This window comes from Bubalus bubalis, chromosome 24, assembly GCF_019923935.1.
Source record: "Bubalus bubalis isolate 160015118507 breed Murrah chromosome 24, NDDB_SH_1, whole genome shotgun sequence".
Taxonomy (NCBI): domain Eukaryota; kingdom Metazoa; phylum Chordata; class Mammalia; order Artiodactyla; family Bovidae; genus Bubalus; species Bubalus bubalis.
The window spans coordinates 15,210,877-15,234,080 of NC_059180.1; the positions used below are offsets into that span (position 1 = coordinate 15,210,877).

Below are 23,204 nucleotides of genomic sequence, written 5' to 3' on the forward strand. Positions count from 1 at the left end.
GGCCATACCAAACAGCAGGGGTGGGCGGGAAGCCCCAGGACCCAGGCCAAGAACACTGGGTTTGGGGTTCAACTCGATCACTAATTGGATGTGAGATCTTTGGCAAGCCCATCCCTCTCCCTGGGCCTCAGGCCTTGTTTATAACACAAAAAGTGATAGTCAACAGGTGGGCCTTGCCCACGAGGTGGTTATAAGATCAAATGGGGTCATTACAGTTAGTGGACCTTACAGGGACTTTCCTGGTGGTCCAGTGGTTAAGAATCTGCCTTCCAATGCAGGGAACATGGGTTCGATCCTTGGTCGGGGCACTAAGATCCCACATGCCGTGGGGCAACTAAGCCCATGTACTGCACTAGAGAGCCGGCACGGAGCACCTGGATGAGCTGTGTGCTGCGACTACTGAGGCTGTGTGCTCTAGAGCCTGAGCATCACAACTAAAGAAGGCCTCACCCTGCAGTGAAGACCCAGCCCAACCAAAAGCAGAATCTATAGTGAGTGGGCCTAAAGCTTCCAAAGCATTGTGCCAAAGACACGCACACTCTACACACTGTATTTGATGGAGACCCAAAGAGATCCAGCAGCAGCCCCCATCCTCTGCCTTGGGCTGCTCACCAGTTATGGCGGCTGTGGGTGCTTCTCAACCTCTACTAACTGCCGCCCGTGGTCCACGTTTGCTCGTCCTGATACCAGCTGCCCAGGGCTTGACTTACTAGTCTGTGATTTCTGTGAGCCTCCAGCCAGAATGGAGACTTTACAAGGGCAGCCCTGGCTTCTTCCCCTCAGCGCCCCCAGCGCCCAGCGCCGGGCCAGGTGCGTGGTTTACCTGCGGTACATCTGTTGCATGAATGGATGCTCCCAAGCCGAATGTGAACCACCCAAAGCTCTCACGGAGCACCCCTACCACACACTTCATTTATGGCTTCCCAGTGATTCACTCAGTCAGTGTTTATGGAAGGCCTAGTAGGTCCCAGTCGTTGAAACTACAAAGATGAATGAGGCCTGCATAAAGTGAAACGGGTTGGTCTCCAGCAACTCTGATAGCCTTGATGAGACCAACATGCAGGAAACTGGAGAAGGGCTTCCCAAACTGATGTTACCAGGGAACCCTCCCCATCTCTGCCAAAGTCATCTACTAATACACTGTAGTATTGGGTTGGCCAAAAAGTTCATTCAGGTTGCCCCCCATGTAAGCTGTTATGGAAAATCAAACAAATTTTTTTTGGCCAACCCCATACACTAAAGTTCCTCGAGTGGTCTAAAAAGTTTCTTTAGTACAGTAGTTCAAAGCCATGTCAGAAAGTTCCCACTGGGCGAGATGAACTGTATCAAAGCAGCAGGGGTGGGGAGGGGAACCAGGAAACTGTCTCTTATCTCTCTCCCAGCCCCGCTTCTGGGAGGCTTTCCCTTCAGGAAGCCGTGGGCTGGGGCAGAGATGCCCAAACTCCAGTCATTCAGTATCCACTTATCTGCAGAATGTAAATTTATCTTTAAATCAATTCTTAAAACCAGCATTTGCACTGAAAACCAGTATTGTTTCACATACATATGTTATACTTAGACATAAACACCATAAAAACAGACCAGGATTATTAAATTCCAGTTGGGTGTTGCTATGGCTTTTAGCTGCCATATAAAGACTATTTTTGTTAAACAGGGAGATAAGTATTAGAAAGGTTGTCAAGTGTTACAGAATCTGCTGGCCAATGCAGGAGATGTATGAGACGCAGGTTCAATCCCTGGGTCAGGAAGATGCCCTGGAGGAGGAAATGGCAACCCACTCTAAGATTCTTGCCTGGAAGATTTTATGAACAGAGGAGTCTGGTGGATTACAGTCCATAGGGTCCAAAGAGTGGACACAACTGAGCGTGCACGCATCCGAAAGATATAATAGCATCCAATGGAGGAAATGTCTTTTCAAAACTACTAATAATAGAGAGATCAAGCCAAGTTTTTGTGCCACTTGCAACTCTCAGGCAAACTCCAGAACCCTTGGGTGACATTTTAGGGAAAGCTGGAAACACATACACCAAGGCTTTGATCCAAAAAACTCCACCCTCTGTCCCACCTGCCACCTCCTACCATTTCCCTTCCTCTTCTGGCATTCTAGCCTCTCCCTCTCCTGGTTCCACCCACTCAAACAATAAACACTTGCAAATCTCTCCCATTCTAAACAGGAAAAGAAAAAAAAAAAAAAAAGTACCCACCTTCAATCCAGCTTCTGCCCCTAGGTTCTGTTCCTTATCTCCTTCCACTCAGTGAAATCACATTCCATCCAAAATTTCTCTCTGCTCACTCTGACCCAGTCATGAGTTCCAGCTCAACTGTCACCACCAACTTGAAGCCCTCCTGAATCTTATGTGGCTAGTTGGGAACCCTTCCCCCCAAGGGCACACACAGGCCACCAGCTATCTGTACACTGCACTCCGCAAGAGCCAAGCCAAACCACCTGCTTACCAACAGACACCTGCTATCTGGTGCCAACCCATTTTGGCACATGTTTGTCTTTGATGGAACTGCCAACCAACCCAGATCCCTCAGGGCTCAGCTCTAGTGCTTCCTCTTCCAGGAAGTCTCTCCTGATTTTTCTCGGCTGCAGCTAATTTGTCCCTCTGCCCTTGGATGACCAGAACACTGGGTTTTAAATCTCAGAGTGGCAGCCAACAGTCACTGAGGGCCCCCTACGGATACTAAGTGTCAAGACACTGAACAGTGAGGAAACGGGGGAGGCAGCCGAGTCTTACAGTAACTGGGACAACAAGGGACATGATAAGAGCCAGTGAGAAACTAGGTCGGGGAGGTTCCTGGGGAAACAATGCCAGATCTGAGACTTGAAGGAAGGCAACAGTTGGGGCTTCCCTAGCGGTCCAGTGGTTAGGACTTTGCGCTTCCACTGCAGGGGGCACAGGTTTGAAACCTGGACAGGGAACTAAGATCCTGCATGCTGCACAGCAGGAGTTAATTCTATCGAGGGGAGGAGGAAGAAGATTTGAGTTTAGATAAGGAAGAACCAGTGTTCTGGCCAAGTACACAGAAAAAAAAAAAAAAAAAAAAAGGGAGAGCTCTGAGAATCTTAGGCAGTAGGAACAAAAGGCGATTCATCATCTCACCTTAACAATGAGGATGATGAAACACGAATACCTGAATACCTCATGTTCACCCATGAAAACCCATGTTCACCAAGGGTTTACTACGTTCTACACATTACACATTTAACTTCACAACTGCCCTAGGAGGTGAATACTATAATCACCATCTCCTTTTTAGAGGTCAGGAAAATGAGGTCCAGGGAGGTTAGGAGACTGATTTCAAGGTCCCACTTCGATTACATGGTAGCAGAGCCAGGTGGTAGAGCAAGCTGGTCTGGATCGAGAGCTCCAACATGGAGAAGAGGCAGGCTACAGAGGAGGGCCAGCCCAGGGTAGGGGTGTCTTGGCCAGGAAGGCTGGAATGCCAGGCTGAATGAACATGGGCACAGAGCTCCAAGGCACGGAGTGTGAGCAGCAGGGATCGAAGCCCCAGCTCTGCCGCCTCTGTGCTTGGAGTGACCTTAGGCAAGTCACTTGCTCTCTCTGGGCCTCATTTTCCAAACCATAAAATGGTGTAAAAGCAGCACTGATTTCACAGGTTTGCTGCAAAAATGAAGGGAGAGTACATTAACTCGTTTCATTTTTTTAAAATAGTGATTTAAAATAATTAAACAAAAGATGTTTAAAAAAAGGGGGGGAGACGATGCAGAGGAAGTGTTGAGCGCAGTCACCATTCTTGTCCAAATGTCCAACAGGACCATGGAAGTTTGTTGTGAGGGTAACAGGGGGCCATAGACAGGTTCTTCCTAGACTAGTGTATGCATTTTCAGTCACTAAGTCGTGTCTGATTCTTTGCGACCCTATGAAGCAGGTTCTTCTGTCCATGGAATTTTCCAGGGAAGAATACTGGAGCAGGCTGCCATTTCCTTCTCCTGGGGATCTTCCTGATCTAGGGAATCGAACCCACATCTCCTGCACTAGTAGGCGCAATCTTTACCACTGAGTCACTGGGAAGCCCTCTTCCTAGACTAGAGAATGACACTTAGGTAAGAGGTTGGAAGAAGTCCAAGGCCAAGGCATCCATCACCCAGGGGACGCCGAGCCTGATGACCAAATGCCCTACCCCACTCCCTTTCCCCTTGACTCCAGACACCCCTGACCAACTCAGCCCACCTCCAAAGTTGAGTCCAAAACCTCCCTCTTGCAGAGGCCCTCTGGGGCCACAGAGCTAGACCAGCCAAAACTGCTACCCGTAAGGACCTCACAGCTTCCCAGGCTCCAACCCAAGCCACTTCTTCCGTATCGGCTCTCTGGGCTCCTTGCTGGCACTGAGGTCCTTCCATGCGTCCATCAGTGTTTAGTCCCAAGTCCAGCTGCCTTGACCAGGCAGTGTAGTGCCTTCCTTGCTCATTTCCAGCGAAGTCTCCCCCCTCTTCCCTGGGACTCCGCAACTCCCCCAGGCCTTGCCTCCTGCTACGACCCCACCACCCTCCCGACCTAGGCAGATCACTGTGCCTGCCATTTCCAAGAGAAGATGGAAGCCATCCGACGGGAAAGCCTGCACTTCCTGCTCTCCCACCTACAAATTTCTATCCAGCTCCACCTTCGCTGCCTCTTTTTCACACTTCAACCCGATTTCCTCACTTTCATTCACTAGACAAGTGTTTTTTCAGTACCTCCTGTATGTCGGGTATCCTAGAAACTAGGGACATAGCAGAGAACAAACAGATCAAGTCCACCCTCAATTCCAGGCAACCTGGCTCCAGTGCCCTCCCCCCCCCCCCCCCCCCCCCCAGCACAGCAGAAGACAGCCAGGCCTCTTTGGAGCAAAATCCAATGGACGCTTCTGGTCCTTGATCTCCCGTGACCTCTCGCCAACACCCACCCCTGTTCCCTCCTCAATCTCTCCTTCAGGACACATTCTGCTCCCAATCCCCTCCAAGTCTCTGGCTGTTCTAACTCACAAGTGCTGACACTGATTTCTGGCCTCTTCCTTGAAGCTGCTATCTATAGGTTAAAAACTCCCCAACTTGGATCTTTCTTTTTAGCAACAGACCTGTACCTCCAGGTGCTCTCCTGTTAGTGCCTGATGGGCCCAAAGGCCTTTCAGACCAAACCTAGCAAATGCGAGCACTTGGCTTGACCCAGGAACCTGCTCCCGCTAAGTATTCCCAAGCTTGTGCCATGATCTTGCTGCCCATCCAGGCTCATGGACCAGAAACCCAGCTGCATGTCACCCTACTGCCTCCACGTCCATTTAGTCACCAAATCCAAGTCATCCTGCTTCCTAAGAAGTCTCAACTCCTGTCCCTCCTCTTCATCCCCACAGGCCCTGCCTCTGTGCCCAGGTTGACAGAGCCTCTGGACTAGTCCCACTGTGCCCTCTCAGGCCCTTGGTCAGCCCTACCCTTATTCTGCTCATCCAAAACCACCATTTTGTTGAGCATTTAGCACCCTTTAGCGATGGTGCTAAAATCACCTCATTTCATCCCTACTAGGTACTGATATGAATCCAGAGTACAGATAAGAAAACTGAGGCCCTGATAGGTACAGCAATCCACCCATGGCCACTCATCCAAGAAGTACAGGAGTCACAGGTGAGAAACCCATGGAGACTAGACTCCTAGGCCCAAGCAGAAAACCACCATCCAGTCCAGCTTCTCTGCTTCGTCCACCTGCAGTCACGAGTCTCCCCTTGAGACAGAAATTGGGTCTTCATCAGTTCTGGGTCCCATGTATCCAGCACAGGGCTGGCCCTGACCAAGAGGCCTTGGCAAACGTTTCCCCAATGACTACTAGAGGCGGAGGAGGTGATCCCAGCAACTGCTGTAACTACTTGTTTCTATTATGTGGCAGGTTGACTGAAAACTCATCAAGGGCACAGATCTGAGTTCCCAGAATGTTAAAAGTCTGTGCTTTCAGTAAATATTTGTAGCTGAACCAGTGATAATGATTGCTGTTAAGGCACTAAGAAGTTTCTATTTCCTAGGTACAGTCCTCGATTCTTTGTTGTATCAGCTCACAAAAACACTCATGAAGTAAATGCCTTGGTTCCCGTTTTAACAGATGAAGACACTGATGCACAAACTGATGTACAGAGAAGGAACTAGCCTGACTGCGTACAGCTCAGCAGAGAAAGATTCAACTATGGAGGACTTTTCCTGGGGGTCCAGGTTCAAACCCTGGTCAGAGAACTAGATCCCACATGCCCCAAGTAAGAGCTCACAACTAAAATCTGGCGAAGCAAAACAAACAAACAAACAAACAAAGGCATTAAAAAAAAAAAAAGATTCAACTATGGGTAATTTATCTCCAGAGCCTGTCTTCCCCTCCTCGTAGCTCTGTAGCCTCCACAGACCAGCAAGTATGAACAAGTACACCAGAATCCTAAGGAAAAGGACTGGGGTTTAAGGTCAGCCACTGACTGCACTGTGACTTCGAGTGTCTCTCACGATCTCCCTTCACAGGGCTGTTAGTATGAGGGACACATCAACTAATGTGTGCACACCCCAACAGGATGCCCGGGCCACAGGAAGGGTCTGGGGAAAAAACCTGGATTTACTCACTTAATAAAATGTGTTTTGAGCACCTACATTATCCTTTGGGCTTCCCTGGTAGCTCAGACGGGAAAGAATCTGCCTGCAATCCGAGACACGGGGGTTCAGTCCCTGAGTTGGGAAGATGCCCTGGAGAAGGAAATGGCTGCTGCTGCTGCTAAGTTGCTTCAGTCGTGTCCGACTCTGTGCGACCCCATGGACGGCAGCCCACCAGGCTCCCCCGTCCCTGGGATTCTCCAGGCAAGAACACTGGAGTGGGTTGCCATTTCCTTCTCCAATGCATGAAAGTGAAAAGTGAAAGTGAAGTCACTCAGTCATGTCCGACTCTTATCGACCCCACGGACTGCAGCCCACCAGGCTCCTCCGTCCATGGGATTTTCCAGGCAAGAGTACTGGAGTGGGGTGCCATTGCCTTCTCCAATGCATGAAAGTGAAAAGTGAAAGTGAAGTCACTCACTCATGTCCGACTCTTATCGACCCCACGGACTGCAGCCCACCAGGCTCCTCCGTCCATGGGATTTTCCAGGCAAGAGTACTGGAGTGGGGTGCCATTGCCTTCTCTGTAGGAAATGGCAACCCACTTCAATTTTCTTGCCTGGAGAATTCTATGGACAGGAGCCTGGCAGGCTATAGTTCATGGGGTTGGCAAAGAGTTGGACACGACTGAGCGACTAACACACATTATTATCTTTTGTCCTGTGCTGAGAACATGAAGATAAAACAGATACAGTATTTGCCCCAAATGCTTACATGGGACCGTGAAAACGAATGAAGGCTTGTCAACATGCAGAAAGCCTCTATGTGCTCTTTAGGGGTGTGGGGGTAGTGTTGGAGGAGTTTGGTGGAGAGGTGGGGGTGGGGGTTGTCAGGGACAGGACTGAAGAGTAAGACCAGGGGTTGGAGAGGCTGACCCACATTCCTATAGAAACAAGACTCAGGAAGCAGTGGGGAGATGAGAGGAGGGTAAGTGGAGGGTGCTGGTGGTAGCTCCAGGCCACAAAGAAGTTCCAAGCATTATCAGGAGGCCCAAATATGGCTGCCACTTGGGGAGCAGGGGCCAGTCAGCAAAGGGCTTTCTGCTTTTTGGTTGTAACACATGGCTTGCAGAATCTTAGTTCCCTCCCAGGGATTGAACTCATGCCCTCTGCAGTGGGAAGTGAGGAAGCCCCATAACAGGCTTCCTTAGGTGTGCATGCATGCATGCTAAGTCACTTCAGTCGTGTCCCACTCTCTGCGACCCTACAGACTGTAGCCCGCCAGGCTCCTCCATCCAAGGGATTCTCCAGGCAAGAATACTGGATTGGGTTGCCACGCCCTCTTCCAGGGGATCTTCCCCATCCAGGGATCGAACTTGAGTCTCCTGAGGCTCCTGCACTGGCAGGCAGATTCTTTACTGCTGAGCCACCTAGGAGGCCCCTTCTTATGTGTTAGTAGGATCAATAATAAGACTGTCCTCAGTGTTCTTGCCTGGAGAATCCCAGGGACAGGGGAGCCTGGTGGGCTGCCGTTTATGGGGTCACACAGTCGGACACAACTGAAGCGACTTAGCAGCAGCAGCAGCAGAGAGAGGTGAAAAGCAAGTGAGAGGATGCAGGTACAGCAGTCAGCGCTATACTTGGCACATATTAAACACTTATAAGTAACAATTTTAAGGAGAAAGGTTCTAGAGCCAGAAGGACTAGGTTCAAATTCCTGGTTCTACTGTTTCCCTCCACATGACCTTGACCTCAGCTTCCCCTGAAAATGAGGATAATAGTACCCACCTCACAGAGTTGTTGTGAGGGTTCAGTGAGCAACTAAATCAAAAGCAGCCTGTACACATCAATACAGAAGTACCAACTACAGCACGTACACCCTACAGAACCATCATCAGTACAAGCACCCGGCCCAGAGGCTCAGGGACCTGCTGCAGGTCACCCAGCGAGTGAGGAGCGTGTGGGGCAATGGAACCCAGGCCTGTCCAGGCCACTCACCAGCGGCTCCAAGTCCGGCACACTCGCATGCAAATGCATAGCTCTCGGGGCCCGAGGTGCTGGAAGACACGAAGCCAGGCGGCGCGGGGCAGGGGGTGGTCGGATCCAGCAGCCAAAGGCAGCGTGTCGGGCTCGGGGCTTCGAGGTGGGGGCCGCACCACGTGCCGCTCCAGCTGCGGGGGCCGGGGTGGGGGCGCGGGGCCCAGGGGCCAGCTGAGGAGGGGTCCCCCACTGCCAGGGCGCACAGCCCGCCGCCCCCCGCGGTTCTCCTTCTCGCCCGAGCTGCCCCGGGCTGGCCGTCGCCCATTCCGGGCCTCGCCAGGAGCCTCATCCTCACTCAGCGATGTGCCTGATGAGTCGGAGTCCGAGTCGGAGTCCGAGGAGGACGAGGACGTGTCGGGCACCCGCTCCAGCAGCTGGCACATCCGCTTGAAGCGCTCGAGCTTCTCCCGCTGGGGTGACGGGGAAGGCACCGCCGGGCCCTCAGCAGAGGCCAAAGGCGGCTTTGGTTTCTGCAGGGAGAGATGGAGGCTGTTCTAGGGCCTGGCACCTGCCTTCCCACCCCCGACCCTCGAGGAGTCACTGGGGGGATGAATAGCCGGAGGGACAGTCCTGAGTTCCTGCCCTGTGGGGCCTCAGTCAAGTCATGCTCCTCTGGACTTCTCACTTTCCTTATCTGTCACAGGAAGGTGCTGATGCAAAGAATTCAAAGACTTATGTGTCTCGATAGCTTATGAGTTTCCAAAAGCAGTGAGGTGTGGAGAACAGTTACAGATCTAGTTTTGCATATTGACCTGGCTATCAATTCTCTCTGTGACCTTGGGAAGCCCCTTTCTCATCATCTATAACACAGAAAGCTGGACCAAACAACTGTGAGCGTCTCTGCAATGAGACGAGAGTAACAGTGATCATCCGGGCCTGGGTGGAGCCTCCCACCCTCGCTGACTCATGACATCCTCAGAGCGCTGGGATGCAGTGGCAACTTGGGCCACTCTTTCCAGATATAAGGAAATGTAGGCTCCGAGAGATTATGGAACTTGCCCAAGGTGACAATCTGACAAATGGCAGAGGAAGAATCTGAGCGCAGTCAAGCAGACCCTGGCATCTGATGTGTCAGTGCAAAGTGACAGCTGAATGCCAGCTTTGCTATGTGACCTTGGACAAGTCTTCAAACCTCTCTGGGCCTTACTTCCCTCAAATCTAGTCCCTTTGCAGTTTACAAAGCTCATTTAATGTCATTAAACAGCTTTGTGGCATAGACCGGGTAAAGGAAGTGGTATCATTTCTATTTCACTGACGAGGAAACTGAAGCCCAGAGCAGCTGATAAGTTGCCAAGACCAATCAGCAAGGCAATGGTTGAACAGGGATTTGAATTCAGTTCTTTCCCCTTAAAGGTTTGGAAAGATGAGGCAAATGGGTTAAACGATACCCCAAGGGTTCTTGGCAAGTCCAGGGCTCTTGTGGCCTGGCCCCAACCCACTCTTCCCCTCTACTCGTCCCAGGGGCCCAATTGCCTGCCCATCGTGGCCAAGCGGGGCTGGGGTAGGACAAGGTAGGCAGGAAAGGACAGATCTCTGTCTCCAGGATAGAGGGTGGGGCAAAGGAAAGTGGGAAGGGGAGGGAGGTCCCCGGCACACCTCCCAGTTCTCGGGAGGGAGCCCAGGGTGGCAGGACGAGAAAGCCTGGCTCGGATTCAGAACCCTGGGGGGCAGAAGGCCGGGGCCGCCTGGGTCCGATCCTCGGAGGAGGCAGGCGTCTCCACCCACCTTCTTCAGGTGCCTCTCTCGGCCTCCTTTCACCTACCAGGGCAAGAAGGAGACAGGGGGCAAGGGAGAAACGCCATTAACCCCTGGTTGTCCACAAAACTAAGATCTATGCTCACCTTTTAGGACTACAAATCCCAGAAGCCCCCACCTCAGGGAGATCTCTGAGCATGCTCATCGGGTAACCAGTGTCTTGGCTCACTGAGCATGCTCTCATCTCCTCTTTCTTCCCCCTCAGGCCTTTTCCAGCCCCTCCTTCCTCCTCTGCAGCAGCTTATTTGAGCATGCTCTCTCCCTCCTCCCTAAAACACCCAAAGCTTCCCTGTCCAGCACCAGTAGCTTCTCACCTGTACCTCTCCTCCACACTGAACATGCGCCATCCTCCCACCTGAAATTCCGAACTACATCTCCCAACAACCCCTGGGGGGAACCCATGAAGCTGAATGTCCCAGGTTCTCCCCAAAAGCAACAGGACTACAGCTCCCCAAATCCCTTAGGCTGGATCAAATGAGCATGCTCCCTGGCTCACCTTTTTCCTTGGGGTAGGGGGCTCATTCCCTGCCTCCCTCTCCTTTCTTTTGGGGGGCCCAGGCACGTCCTCTGAGGGGGGCCCAGCAGGTAAGGGACCTTTGCGCCTGGGTGGAGGTGGTGGAAGCGGCGGCTCTTCCGTCAGCTTCCATCCACTCCCCAGGCTGGCGCCCTCCTCGCCGTTGTCAGCCCTGCGGCGGCCTGGTCCCTCACCTGAATCCTGGGGAGATGGAAGCTGGGGGTGAGGTTCTGCACCAACCCCCGATCTCCCGCCTACCCAGAGCCTGGCACCCAGCCAAGCCTCTACCTTGCTGGTCCGGCCTTCCTGGGTGCAGCGAGGGCACTCCCAGCAGTTGGGGATCTCTGCATTGATGACACCCTCAGCCTTCCCCATCTGTAGACAGAGGCAGGGAGTGGATGTCAGGTGTCAAAAAATTCAAGAGGCATCCTACCCCAGCTCCTTACTCCCCGACAGTCTGAGCCCCACCCCGGCCTCCAGGGTCGCCAGGACCATCACCTTCAGGCAGCCAGGGTGGACGATCTCGTTGCAGATTGTACACTCCATGAGGCTCAAACCAAATTTCTCTTCCTCTCCTTCCACTGTGTCCTCCTTCCCAGCCTCCCCACACAAGAGGCATACAGCTGTGTGTGGGAGCACAGGCTGTTGGGGAAAGGGGGTGTCAGGGACCCCAAAAGCAAGCCACAGGGGAAAAACTGTTCTTTCTGGGGACCCCAGCAAGCTGCAACATAAGGTTTAAAACCCATGGGGGCAAGCTGGGTCAAATCCTGAATTTGTTCCTTTTCGGCAGTATGACCTTGAACTGATTTAACCCCCTTATGTCTCAGTTTCTCCATCTGTCAAATGGAGCTAGGAAGTTTTCCTCGCAGAACTGTCATAAAAATGAGATAATGCAGAAAAGGCAGTTGGTAACACAGTTGTCACTGTTGAAAGCTGCATCTGAATCCAGGGCCTGGGTGACCTGACGTAGCTGGCTTTGGGAAAGAAGGGAAGACTATAGGCCAAGGTGACAGTAATACTTAGAGAGAGCTGAAGGGAACACAGCGACAGATTGGAGTGAGTCTGAGTTTCCTCAATGAGCGTATGGGGGTTGCCCTGGACCCCACAATGAACCTGGTTTTGACAAGAACCCTGGGAACACTAAGGGCACTTGACTGATCTTAGGGAAGGGAGAGCAGCTATCAGACAATATGACTTTAGGAAAAAAATCAGGGGTAATACTGAGTCATATCAAGAAGGTTGTGAGGCAGGCTCAGGGAAGAAGCAGGTGGGGAAGAAGAAAAGTGAGGCAAGGGTCAGGGGACAAAGGAAAAACAGGGAGGGGCTGTGAGGCAAAGAGACCAACCAGGAAAGGGTGACTGCAGGGAAAAAGGGAGGTGGTGGCAGAAAGGGAGAGCAGGATGCAGCTGGTCCCAAAGCTACTGGTAAAGGCCCACTTCAGGAGCACTGGGGAGTACTAAGGATGAGGAAGGCCGGCACAACCCCGTGGTTCTTAGATATCTACTATGTGCTGCGCCTGGCAGCAGGTACCTTCTTATCCATGCTGTTTGACCTTTACAACTCAACAAAGGAAACATTTCACGGAGAAGGTACCTTGAGGGTCACAGTGATTTGCTCAAGGTCACACAGTGGGTAAGACTAGCTTCAAATCCGAGACCACTCTCACAGGTGAAAAGGAGGCCAAAGAAGGCAAAGACCCATTCCTGGCTCTGGGGAGGGGGTCCAAGGGAGCCCGAGCTTTCTGCGGGTCTCTGCCTCTGAAAGTTGGGAAAGGCCTGAAGGTAGGGTGTGAGAGGGATTCCTCTGTGGACCCTAACATTGGCCCCAGCTTGAAGCTGAGGACAGAAATGGGCCTGGCGGATATGTGAACCAGCCAGTGAAGCATGAGCGAATCTATGGCAACTTGACATGACCCTCGTTGGAGTCACCCCCAGCCCCCCAGATAGGCGCTGAGGTCAGCTGGGGAAGGGTGCCCCCCTGCAGCGGGGGCAGAACTCACGGCAGTGCACTGCCGCAGCAGGCACGACTGCTTCATGCGCCCGGGCCCCCCGAATTTCTTCATGTCTCGGCAGAAGTGGCAGTCCCCGCACTCAGTTCGCACACAGGCCCGGCAGCGGCGGCAGCGGGTTCGGCGTCGGCGCGCTCCGGCCCCCGGCCCCCGGCTGCTCGACGACATTGGGGGCGTCAGCAACGCCGAGGGCTGTGTGTGGAGGGTGGCAAGGTCAGGGGGGTCCACAGGGACCCTGGCCGGCGAGACTCCTGGCAGCTTTCCCCCGACTCCTAGGCAGCCAGAGCTTGCCTTCCTACCCAGGGAGACAAGGAACAAGGAGGTGCCCCTCCTGCGGGGGGTCAGGGGAACCCCCATCCCTCTAGGCAAGGCCACCCTTTTCCTGAAGCAGCTCACTTGGCTCCTCCGGGAGCCCTGAGAACTAGCTTCCTGACCTCACTCCTACTCTAACACTTCTTCCAGACTCCCGCGCCTGACCCAGGGAGGATGAAGCGACACCGAGAGGGAAAAGGGCCTTTCCACCGACATCCCCACAGCAAAGCTCCCGGGAAAACCAGGGCTCCTTGTCTGTGGAGTCACCTGAGACAGGTCCCAACTCTTCCCCTGTTCTCCAAATGTGCTCCATCCCCGGCTCTCCCCAAGCTGAAACACTCCAAATTCACCTCCCAGATCCCCACAGATTCCTGATTGCCAACTCCAGACTTCTCTCTTTTCTCTCAAAAGCTACTAACACCCAAGTCCTCTCTGCTAAAGCCTAGATTTCCTCCTCACCTTCATGGGAACCTGCTCACCCAATCTAACCCCTAAAGATCCACCAGGCTGCCCAACGTCCCAGCGCTCACAGACCTTCTTTCAGACGCTGCTTCTGAAGCCCTCCGTGGCCCCAAATTTCAACTCTGTTCCCCACAGAGCTCCCTCTGCTCCAACACAGCCTCCTTATGGGTCTCTCAGGTCAACCTGGGCAATCTCCCAGATTCCCTGGGAATCTAGAATCCAGCCTGACATCTCCATAGAACTCAAGATGGGCTCATGTGCACCGCCCCCTGCCTCCCAGCTTCCCAAGCTGCTTTCCATCCCTAATTGTCTGGAATCCCTTGGGCTCCTCTTCCCAGGCAAACCAGATCCTCCAAGATCCCGCACAGATTCAGCAGGCCTGGAGGCTCGCTTCATATCCAGAGTCTTACCCCAGCTTCCTCCTTTCCAGACCCATCCATGGGGGAAAAGGAGCCCTCCAGCGCTCCAGGGGAGGGGCCTTGGAGGGCTGCAATTGCAGGCGGGGATGGGGGTCTGCAAGGGGAAGCAAGGTCTAGGAAGGAAGACCAGTTCCCCAGGGTTGAGAGGTAACAGGAAAGAGGGCTGGAGATGAGGAGTTTGGAGCTAAGAGAGGGTGAGGCTGGGGGCGGGCAAGGTAGAGAGAGGCCGGGCTGAGGATGAATGGGACTGGGAGCTGCCCAGGTCTGGGGGTGAGGAGGAGCCGCATGAACCCACCTCACACGTGTCCCGGGAGCCATCTCTCCCTTCTCGGCAGCTCCCGGCGGGTCGGCGGCCATCGGCGGCGGGGGGGCCGGGCGGCGCGGGGCGCGGAACGCTCAGAACGCCGGGGTCCACGGCCCCCCGAGGGCGCTCGGCCCCTCCCTCCGGCGGAGGCCGGGACGGCGGCGAATGGAGATGGGGGGCGCCGGGGGCAAGGCCCTCCCACGGGCTGCGGCGCGGCCCTTCCAGGGGGAGGTCCTGCTCTGGGGGGCTCAGTCCCTCAGTCCCCCCAGGCCAACGGGGGCTCCTCGGGCGCAGGGTGCACAGCTTCTGCCCGGGCCCCACTCAGTCCGGGGGTCCGAGTCCCAGTTCCCCTCCCCCCACCCCGCCCCGCCTCTCCCCAGCGCCCCCGGCCCTTTAACTGGCCCCTTCCCGATGCCCACTGCCCAGGGGTCCAGGGCCAGGCCTGGGACCCCCCACCGTTTCCGGGGTTCAAGCCCCGCCCACCGCCCGTTCCCGGGGAGGGGGGGGTCCCTGTAACCTGCCCCCCTCCCCTGGGCCCGCCCCTGGTCTGCGGCCCCCTGCGCTACTGCTACGGGGCGAGCAGAGGGGGATGAAGGAAGCTGCTGGGCCCCGCCCCCCCAGCCTGCGCGCGCCCCCGCCCTCTCCCCTTCCCCCCAGCGCGCGACCCTCAGGAGATAGAGATTTAAATAAAATTTGAATAAATCCCCTTGCTCAAGCCGGAGGGTAGAAGGAAAGGATGGAAGGGGACAGGAAAAGGGGGAGGGGGCAATAGGCGTGCCTCAGCCCCCCTGGTCCCCCGGCCCCGCGCTGCTTCGGCCCGGGGCCCTGGCCGCCTCTCTCATCCCTCCTGAGCTCCTTCCTCCTTCCTCCTCTTCCCCCTCCCCTCCCCTCCCCTCCCTCCTCCTTCCCTCCTCCTCCTCTTCTTTACTCCCTCCTTCTCCCAGAGGAACCCCGCCCCCTGCCCCCTCCTTCCCCCACCGCCTCTTTACAGGACTAACATGCGCAGGGCACGACGGAAGAAGTAGTCCTGCGGGCGCTGGTGCTACCGTGGGAACAATAGGATGCTGGGGTCAGCGGGAACTACAAACACGATGGAGGAGGACGTGCCAAACAGGGAGTGGAGGATGCCGGGAGTTATAGTCCGGTTGCCCCAAGGCTCCGGGTTGCAGAGCGTAGAGGAGTGGGAACGATGACTACAAACAAGATGGCCTTCTACCCCGGCCCGACCTCCTTCCCAGGCACTCACACGCCCTCCTGTCCACAACCCTCCGCGTGTGTGGTACCTGACGGGACTCGCAGTCCATCTGCTGCCTTCCCGCTGCCATTTCTACTCTTCAGGAACAATGGAAAGGTGAAAAGGAACGAGGACTACAATCAAGATGGCGGAAGAGGGGCGTACACCTGATTAGTAGTCCACCTTATGAGGTGCGATGGGAATAGTAGTTTCCTAACCTTCTAGAGTTCCTTAATAATGGCAGGACCAGGAGGATAAGGAGACTACCATGAAAATGGCAGGCAACCGAGCCTCTCGCGGTCGCCTCACTCTACCACCTTGGCACCTCACCCGCCTGTAATATCGAAATTCCCCTCCTGTTGGCGCAAAGCTTGACGGGAGTTGCAGTCTTCCTGACTCCCTTATATTATCTTCGACCAGACAATGGAAAGGGAAAGGGGCGGGGTCTACCAGCAAAGATGGCCGCTGGAGGAAAGGGGAGAAGGTGACCTGGGACTTATGGTTCATGCACTAAGGCTACTCATTGTGGAAACAGGGAAAAGGACTACAATAAACATGGCAGGCTAGCACATCCTCTGCGCCAGTGCCTTCTGGGGGACGTAGTCCCTTCCTTAGCTCAACACAGAAAGGACGTGCACTATTGAAATGTGTATCACCACCGACAGTCCACGTTGAGAGCGGACGGAAACGGAGAGACTCTTTCCTTCTCTCCTCGCCACCCGCTTCTGACGACCTCCAGGGAAATGTAGTTTCGTGCCTTGACTCGCTAGTGGAGGGGAAGAATTTCTGTCGCCAGTGGGGATCAATGCGGGTGAGGGAGAAAAGACGTCCGAGAGATCCAGGAATCTATAATGTCCACCTCCTCGTGTGGCGAGGACTTCATCTTTCAGGGGAAGGCTCTTAAAGGAAAGCAACAGTAATCAGTGTTGTGGCGACAAGGGAGGCGTGGTTCTTGCCGAGAGTACTGTCACGCTGTTGTCCCTTGGAAAGCTTCGGCGCCTCACACCTGATGCTTGTTCCCCCAAACCTCAGAGAATCGGTAGCTTCCAAGTCGAGAGAGCTCCAGGGAAAAGGCTCTGGAGTCATACAACATCCCCACCCCTCCTTGGGAAGTCACCAAACCTCGATTTTTCTCATCTGAAAAATGGGGATAACGATACCTACCTCGAAGCAGTGTTATGACAATGTTCACGAAAATGCCCACCTTCAGGGCCTGACACAGGGCACGTGTTGGCAGTTCCTTTCTCGAGGGCCCTTCCAGCCCAGCTGTTTTGGGATCCCAGGTGTCCATCATGCCGGAAGGAGTTAGCTCCTGTGAGAAGAAAACTGTGCCAGGCCGTCTACCCTATCTTGAGCCGCACCCCCTCCTCCCTCCGCCCCTCATCTGGGTCCTTCGGTGTCCACTACCGATTACTGCTGCTAGGGGGCGGCCATTCCCCGTTTGACTGAGGTCCAACAACCTGATCAGATTCCTCAACCTGAAGTTGTGGGCGCTGCCAATTGCCCAACCAGTCTTGGAGGCACCCCCGCCCCCTCGCCGCTCCCCCCTCCCCCTCCCCGCTAGACACCTCAGCTGCCGAGGCAAATGGGCCTTTTTCCTACCACAGTACCTTCTTAGCTGCCTTCTTAATCTTCCTCCTCTGCCTGCAAAACTATTCACTTTCGACCCCTGTGGTTCTAGGGCCCTGCAGAAGACTTGGTGATTGTGGTTTTTCTGGCAAGGAATTGAACGCAGGCTGGCTGGTGAGATGTGAAGTCCTAAATTTGCAGCGACTGGCCTCAGGCTGAACTGAGAGGCTCCTTCTAGCTCGCAGTGTATTTAGGAAATCCTTGACTCCCGGAAGATTGTTTCCTCTTCTGCCTCACTGCTTTAGTTTGGCTTGCATGATTCCCCAGGGATTTTTCTGGAGCCAGTCCCTCTACCGATTAGGCTCTTTGCTTCCACCCTTCCCACCGCTGCACCCAGTTAAACTGTTCATCTTTCAGGTTTGTGTCCCAAAGAAGCCTTCATGTGTGTCATTCCCAGATGAGATTCATTTGACTCTTCCCCTAGATATAAGCTTTATGAAGTCTTGTCTCTTATGTGCTTTCAGCATCTCATTTGATCCTCCTAAGAATCCTGTAACAATCTCATTTTATAGATGAGGAAACTGGGAATGACTGAGTGATAAAGCTAGGATTCAGAGCTTCTCTGGGGGTCTGTCTAGCGGTAAAGAATTCACCTGCTAATGCAAGAGATCCGGGTTTGAACCCTGGTCTGGGAAGATCCCACATAATGCACAAAAAAAAGACCTGAGCGCCACAGCTACCGAGCCCAGGACCTAGAGCCAGTGCTCCCTACCAACACAAGCTACCCCAAGGAGAAGCCTGCACACCCCAACAAAGAGTACCCCGCGCCACAACTGGAGAAAGCCTGAATGCAGCAATAAAAACCCAGCACAGCCAAAAATAAATAATACATAAATGAATGAATGAAGTTTAGAAAGGAATATAGAATTGAAAAATAATTAGTATCATGAAATAATTTTTTATAAAAAAGCTAGGATTCCCAAGGTCTCAGAGCCCACCTTCAGAACTATAGCATCTGCCAGTTGATCATGTCCATCCTCTGTGTGTTAAGTTTGGCAAAGCAACCACACATTTCTTTCACTTGGAATCCAGCAGCACTGAGTCTGCATTCTTTGTTTCCTTGAACAAGAAACAGCTGGTGCAGAACAGTGGGTGCCCCTTTGGGATGAGACAAGTACTCGCTAGATCCACACAGTCCCCATCCAGCTTGCTTCAGTCCTAGCAGAAGCACTACTGGCCCCACTTCATTAACTGAGACCTGAACATAAGCCTACTGAAGGTCAAGGCCATTTCTCACACTCTAGAGAGCACCTCAGGGCCGGACGGTGTGCCTGCACCCCTCGCTGGCTGGATAGAGAGATGGCTGAGTGTGACTGCATACAGAGAAAGAGGAGAACTTTTGCTTTTCACTTTATAACCTACTCTGCAGTTTGACAGTTTTACCATGAGCAGATATTATTTGTATATACTTAAAAGAGGTTTCCCCAGTGGCTCAGTGGTAAAGAATCTGCCTGTAATGCAGGAGACATGGGTTCAACCCCTGGTTGGGGAAGATCTGCTGGAGGAGGGCATGACAACCCACTCCAGTATTCCTGCCTAGAGAATCCAATGGAATGAGGAGCCTGGCAGGCTACAGTCCATATGGCCGCAAAGAGTCGGACACGACTGAAATGACTGAGCAGGCCTACTTAAATATGAGTTGCAAATACTATAACCCATCCACGTTGGCATTAAAATATAAAAACAACAGTCAGACCTTCTCAGCCGTAAGTGAAATCCGGGTTTACAGCACCCGCACGTCTCTTTTCATTTGCACAAAAAATTTCTGTCTTCTGTCCACCTTATTTACACATTTTGTCTGAGAACCATGGGAAAGATGGTCCATGGCCCTTGGTGGTGGTGGTTTCCTATATGAGGGGCTGGGGCTGCAGACCACATTCAGAAAGAGGAGCACCATTCAGTCTCCAGGGGGAAGCTGCTGGAAAAGGATGGAGGGCTCCTGCTGGCTCTCAGAACTATCCACAACCTTGGATTGAGCTCATTGAATTCAGGAGTGGGAGCAGCCCATTGATCTTGAGGTTCCTTTTCAACAGTGGGTACTCTTCCGGAAGATCCAGATCTCTCCTGGATTTGTGTAGAAGGTCATAGCTTCTGTATGAGTCAGAGCAGGTGAAGTTATGCTGCAGTAACAAAAAACACCCAAGTTTGGGTGGCTGACAGCAACTAAGGTCTGTTTCGGGCTCATGCTGTGTGTCTAGGGTTGGTCAGTGCGGAGAGGTCTGCCCATTCTAGTACCCAGGGATTAAGGCCAAGAGTCTCCATCTGGATATGAGCCTCCATAATCACCATCCAATCACTGATGAATAGAGGGAGAAGGACTTGGTGAAACATGGCCTGGCTTCTATAGCTTCTGCCCAGAAGTGACACAGCACAGTTGTGCTCACATTGTATTGACTATTCCAGGCTGCTGCTAAGTCGCTTCAGTCGTGTCCGACCCTGTGCTACCCCATAGACGGCAGCCCACCAGGCTCCCCCATCCCTGGGATTCTCCAGGCAAGAACACTGGAGTGGGTTGCCATTTCCTTCTCCAATAGCCTTCCATAATTTCAAACCGCAGAGACAGGAACTCTTCCTACTTTCTGCCTGGAAGGAAAAGAACTAGAATGCCTGTGAGTGCGTGCTAAGTCACTTCAGTCATGTCCCACTCTGCAACTCTCTGGCCTGTAGCCTGCCGGGCTCCTCTGTCCATGGGATTCTCCAGGCAAGAATGGATAATGGGTTGCCATGTCCTCCTCCAGGGGATCTTCCCTACCCAGGGTTCAAATCCACATCTCTTACATCCCCTATATTGGTAGTCGGATTCTTGACCACTAGCACTCCCTGGCAATGCCTGTAAACAGCCCTAATGACAAACACAGCTTTCTGTGGCTCCTAGTGAAGGGACAGCCGTCACATAGAGGATTATCTGGGCAAGCGCCCACTATAAGACATGCACTGAGGCAGCTCTTTTGTTGGTCACATGGGACACTACACAGAAAGCAGAGAGGAGGTCTCGTGGTCCATTGGTTAAGAATCAGCCTTCCAATGCAGGTGAAGTGGTTGGATTGGGGAACTAAGATCCCACATGCCACAGAGCAACTAATTTGCATTCCAACTACTGAGCCCATGTGCTTTAGCTAGAGAGAAGCCCGTGCATTGCAATGAAAGAGACTGCATGTCACAACTAAGACCCAAAGAGCCAAATAAATAAATTAAAAAAAAAAAAGCAGAGAGGAGATTAATTTACACTGAAATATGGTGGTCAAGTGAACAGAAAATGCCTCTGTAAGAGGTTGACAGTCACCCCTGCAATTAGTAATCACAGAAAACAAGGCTCCACAGGAGTTGCCAGGGTCTGGTTAATGAAAGTTCTGGAGGTAACACATGCAACCGTGGGTGTGGCTTCTAATGGTCACAGAACCCTTCAGTAGAGCTCATTGTCCAGTGTCCCTGGAGGGTCTGATGGCAACACTAGCTGAGTTGCTACTGTCAGTGGGTGTTGCCAGTATACAGGTTTCCTCAGACCTCTCCAAATTTATCACATAGATATGATCACATTTCTTTTTAGAGTTGTGCCCTTCTAATGGGGCTTCCCAGATGGCACTAGTGGTAAAGAACCCACCTGCCAATGCAGGAGATGGAGGGCGCTCATGGTCCATCTCTGGGTGGGGAAAATTCCCTGGAGCAGGGCAGGGCAATCCACTCCAGTATTTTTGCCTGGAGAATCCCATAAACAGAGGATCCTGGTGGCCTGCAGTCCATAGGGTCACAACGAGTCTGCCTCTACGGTAACAACTTAGCATGGACTGAAGCAACTCAGCACACACGCATGCCCCTTCTGATTGGGAGCTGGGATGGATGCTGTGTGTTCCTGCAGCAGGGGCTTTGAATATTGCAAAAGTTGTGGAGCACAGGCTCTAGGGCTCATGGGCTTCAGCAGTTGGGTCACTCAGGCTCAGTAGCCCTTTACCATGTGGGATCTTCCTGGGGCAGGGATTGAACCCATTTCTCCTGCATTGGCAGACAGCTTCTTAACCACTTGACCACCAAGGAAGTTCCCATTTTGACCCTTTTGAATATTGAACCAGACAAATGACTGGACTACCTTTGCAAAGAAACTCCACACAGTTATCAAGAAATGATCTTAAAAATCTTCTGTAAAATTTGGTTGAGGACCACACCGCTACATCACATAAATGGATATTAAGCACATCTTGTGTGTCCAACCCTATGCTAGGCAGCTGTGCTGTGCTGTGTTAAGTTGCTCAGTCATGTCCAAGTCTTTGAGACCCCATGGACTGTAGCCCGCCAGGCTCCTCTGCTGGTGGAGATTCTCCACTCAAGAATACTGGAGTGGGTTGCTGTTTCCTCCTCTGGGGGATCTTCCCAACCTAGGGATCGAACCCAGGTCTCCCGAATCGCAGGCCAGGTCTTGACTGTCTGAGCCACCAGGGAAGCCCCATGCTAGGCAGCTATGATGCAAAATTCCTGACCTAATCCAGAGTGAGCTGGGAGCCTCAGGCTTTTGTCCATTTAGACATGAACATTTGAGATTTAGTCTTCCAAAAATCTAGGCTCTGTAAGACCATGGCCTCCTGCACAATACTGTATTCCAATTACCTGTATTCTTCCAAATTGTTCTAAATATTCTTTCAGAGCTCCATGGAAAACTCTGAATCCTCATGTAATTCTTCCAGCAGCTGCTACTAGGCCTCCTGCCTTCATTCCCTTCCTGGAATGTGCTTACCTTCACCCCACCCCAGGCCCAGAGTGCCTGGGTGCTAAGTTACTTCAGTCGTGTCAGACCCTTTGCAACCCTATGGACTGTAGCCCACCAGGCTCCTCTGTCTATAGGATTTTCTAGGCAAGAATACTGGAGTGGGTTGCCATGCCCTCCTCCAGGGGATCTTCCCCACCCAAGGATGGAATCCACATCTCTTATATCTCCTGCATTGGCAGGCGGGTTCTTTACCACTAGCGCCATCTGGGAAGCCCAGGGCAGCCCCCTAAACTCTTAACTGGTCTTACACAGATATTAGGAAGCCCTGAGGGCTTAGATCTCAGCTGCCTAAAGCTCTCTCTTCCATTAGGATGATCTGAATTCCACTTGATTGGTTAAGCAAGGGTCAGTCCAGCTCTTACATGTATACAGGACTACTGGAAAAACCATAGTTTTGACTATAGGGAATTTAGTCAGCAAAGCGATATCTTTGCTTTTTAATATGCTGTCTAGGTTTGTCATAGTTTTCCTTCCAAGGAACAAGCATCTTTTAATTTCATGGCTGCAGTCACCACCATCCCCAGTGATTTTGGAGCCCAAGAAGATAAAATTTGTCACTGTTCCCACTTTTTCCCTTTCTACAAGTGATGAGACTAGATGCTGTGATCTTAGTGTTTTGAATGTTGAGTTTTAAGCCAGCTTTTTTTTTCCCCTTTCACCCTCATCAAGAGGCTCTTTGCTGCTGCTGCTGGTAAGTCACTTCAGTCGTGCCTGACCCTCAGTGACCCCATGCGACCTTCCAGGCTCCTCCGTCCATGCGATTTTCCAGGCAAGAGTACTGGAGTGGGGTGCCATTGCCTTCTCTGAAGAGTCTCTTTAGTTCCTCTTCCTTTTTCTGCCAGTAGGGTGGTATTATCTGCTTCTCTGAAGTTTGTGATAGTTCTCCTGGCAATATTGATTCCAGTTTGTAGGTCATCCAGCCTGCATTTTGCATGATGTATTTTGCATAAAGTTACATAAACAGAGTAACAGTATATAGCCTTGTTGTGGTCCTTTCCCAATTTTGAACCAGTCGGTTGTTCCTTATCAATAAGGAACAGCCTCATACAGGTTGCTCAGGAAACAGGTAAGTTGGTCTGGTATTCCCATCTCTAAGAATTTTCCATGGTTTGCGGTGATCCACACAGTCAAAGGCATTCCAGTAATCAATGAAGCCAAAGTAGATGTTTTTCTGGAATTCCCTTGCTTTCTCTATGATCCAGCTAATGTT

At 52.6% G+C, this 23,204-nt stretch overlaps 1 protein-coding gene across 5 annotated transcripts in view; it reads right to left on the minus strand.

Moving 5' to 3' along the window:
* Positions 1 to 23,204, minus strand: part of FBXL19 (F-box and leucine rich repeat protein 19) — an 81,308-nt gene that overhangs the window by 6,124 nt on the left and 51,980 nt on the right. Inside the window, exons 1-9 of one of the 5 annotated variants that reach the window (XM_044936302.2) lie at positions 17,217 to 17,677; positions 16,811 to 16,918; positions 15,656 to 16,505; positions 12,867 to 13,067; positions 11,366 to 11,509; positions 11,156 to 11,242; positions 10,850 to 11,068; positions 10,195 to 10,356; positions 8,557 to 9,068 (exon numbers count right to left, since the gene is read on the minus strand). In XM_044936302.2, the coding sequence (XP_044792237.1) occupies positions 8,557 to 9,068; positions 10,195 to 10,356; positions 10,850 to 11,068; positions 11,156 to 11,242; positions 11,366 to 11,509; positions 12,867 to 13,067; positions 15,656 to 15,697 (1,367 nt within the window). In that variant the 5' untranslated portion in view covers positions 15,698 to 16,505; positions 16,811 to 16,918; positions 17,217 to 17,677. Of the gene's footprint in view, positions 1 to 8,556; positions 9,069 to 10,194; positions 10,357 to 10,849; positions 11,069 to 11,155; positions 11,243 to 11,365; positions 11,510 to 12,866; positions 13,068 to 14,363; positions 14,687 to 15,655; positions 16,765 to 16,810; positions 16,919 to 17,216; positions 17,678 to 23,204 lie in introns of those variants that run through there. The other 4 variants (XM_045164325.1, XM_025275321.3, XM_045164324.1 and 1 more) reach the window with 4 other exon arrangements.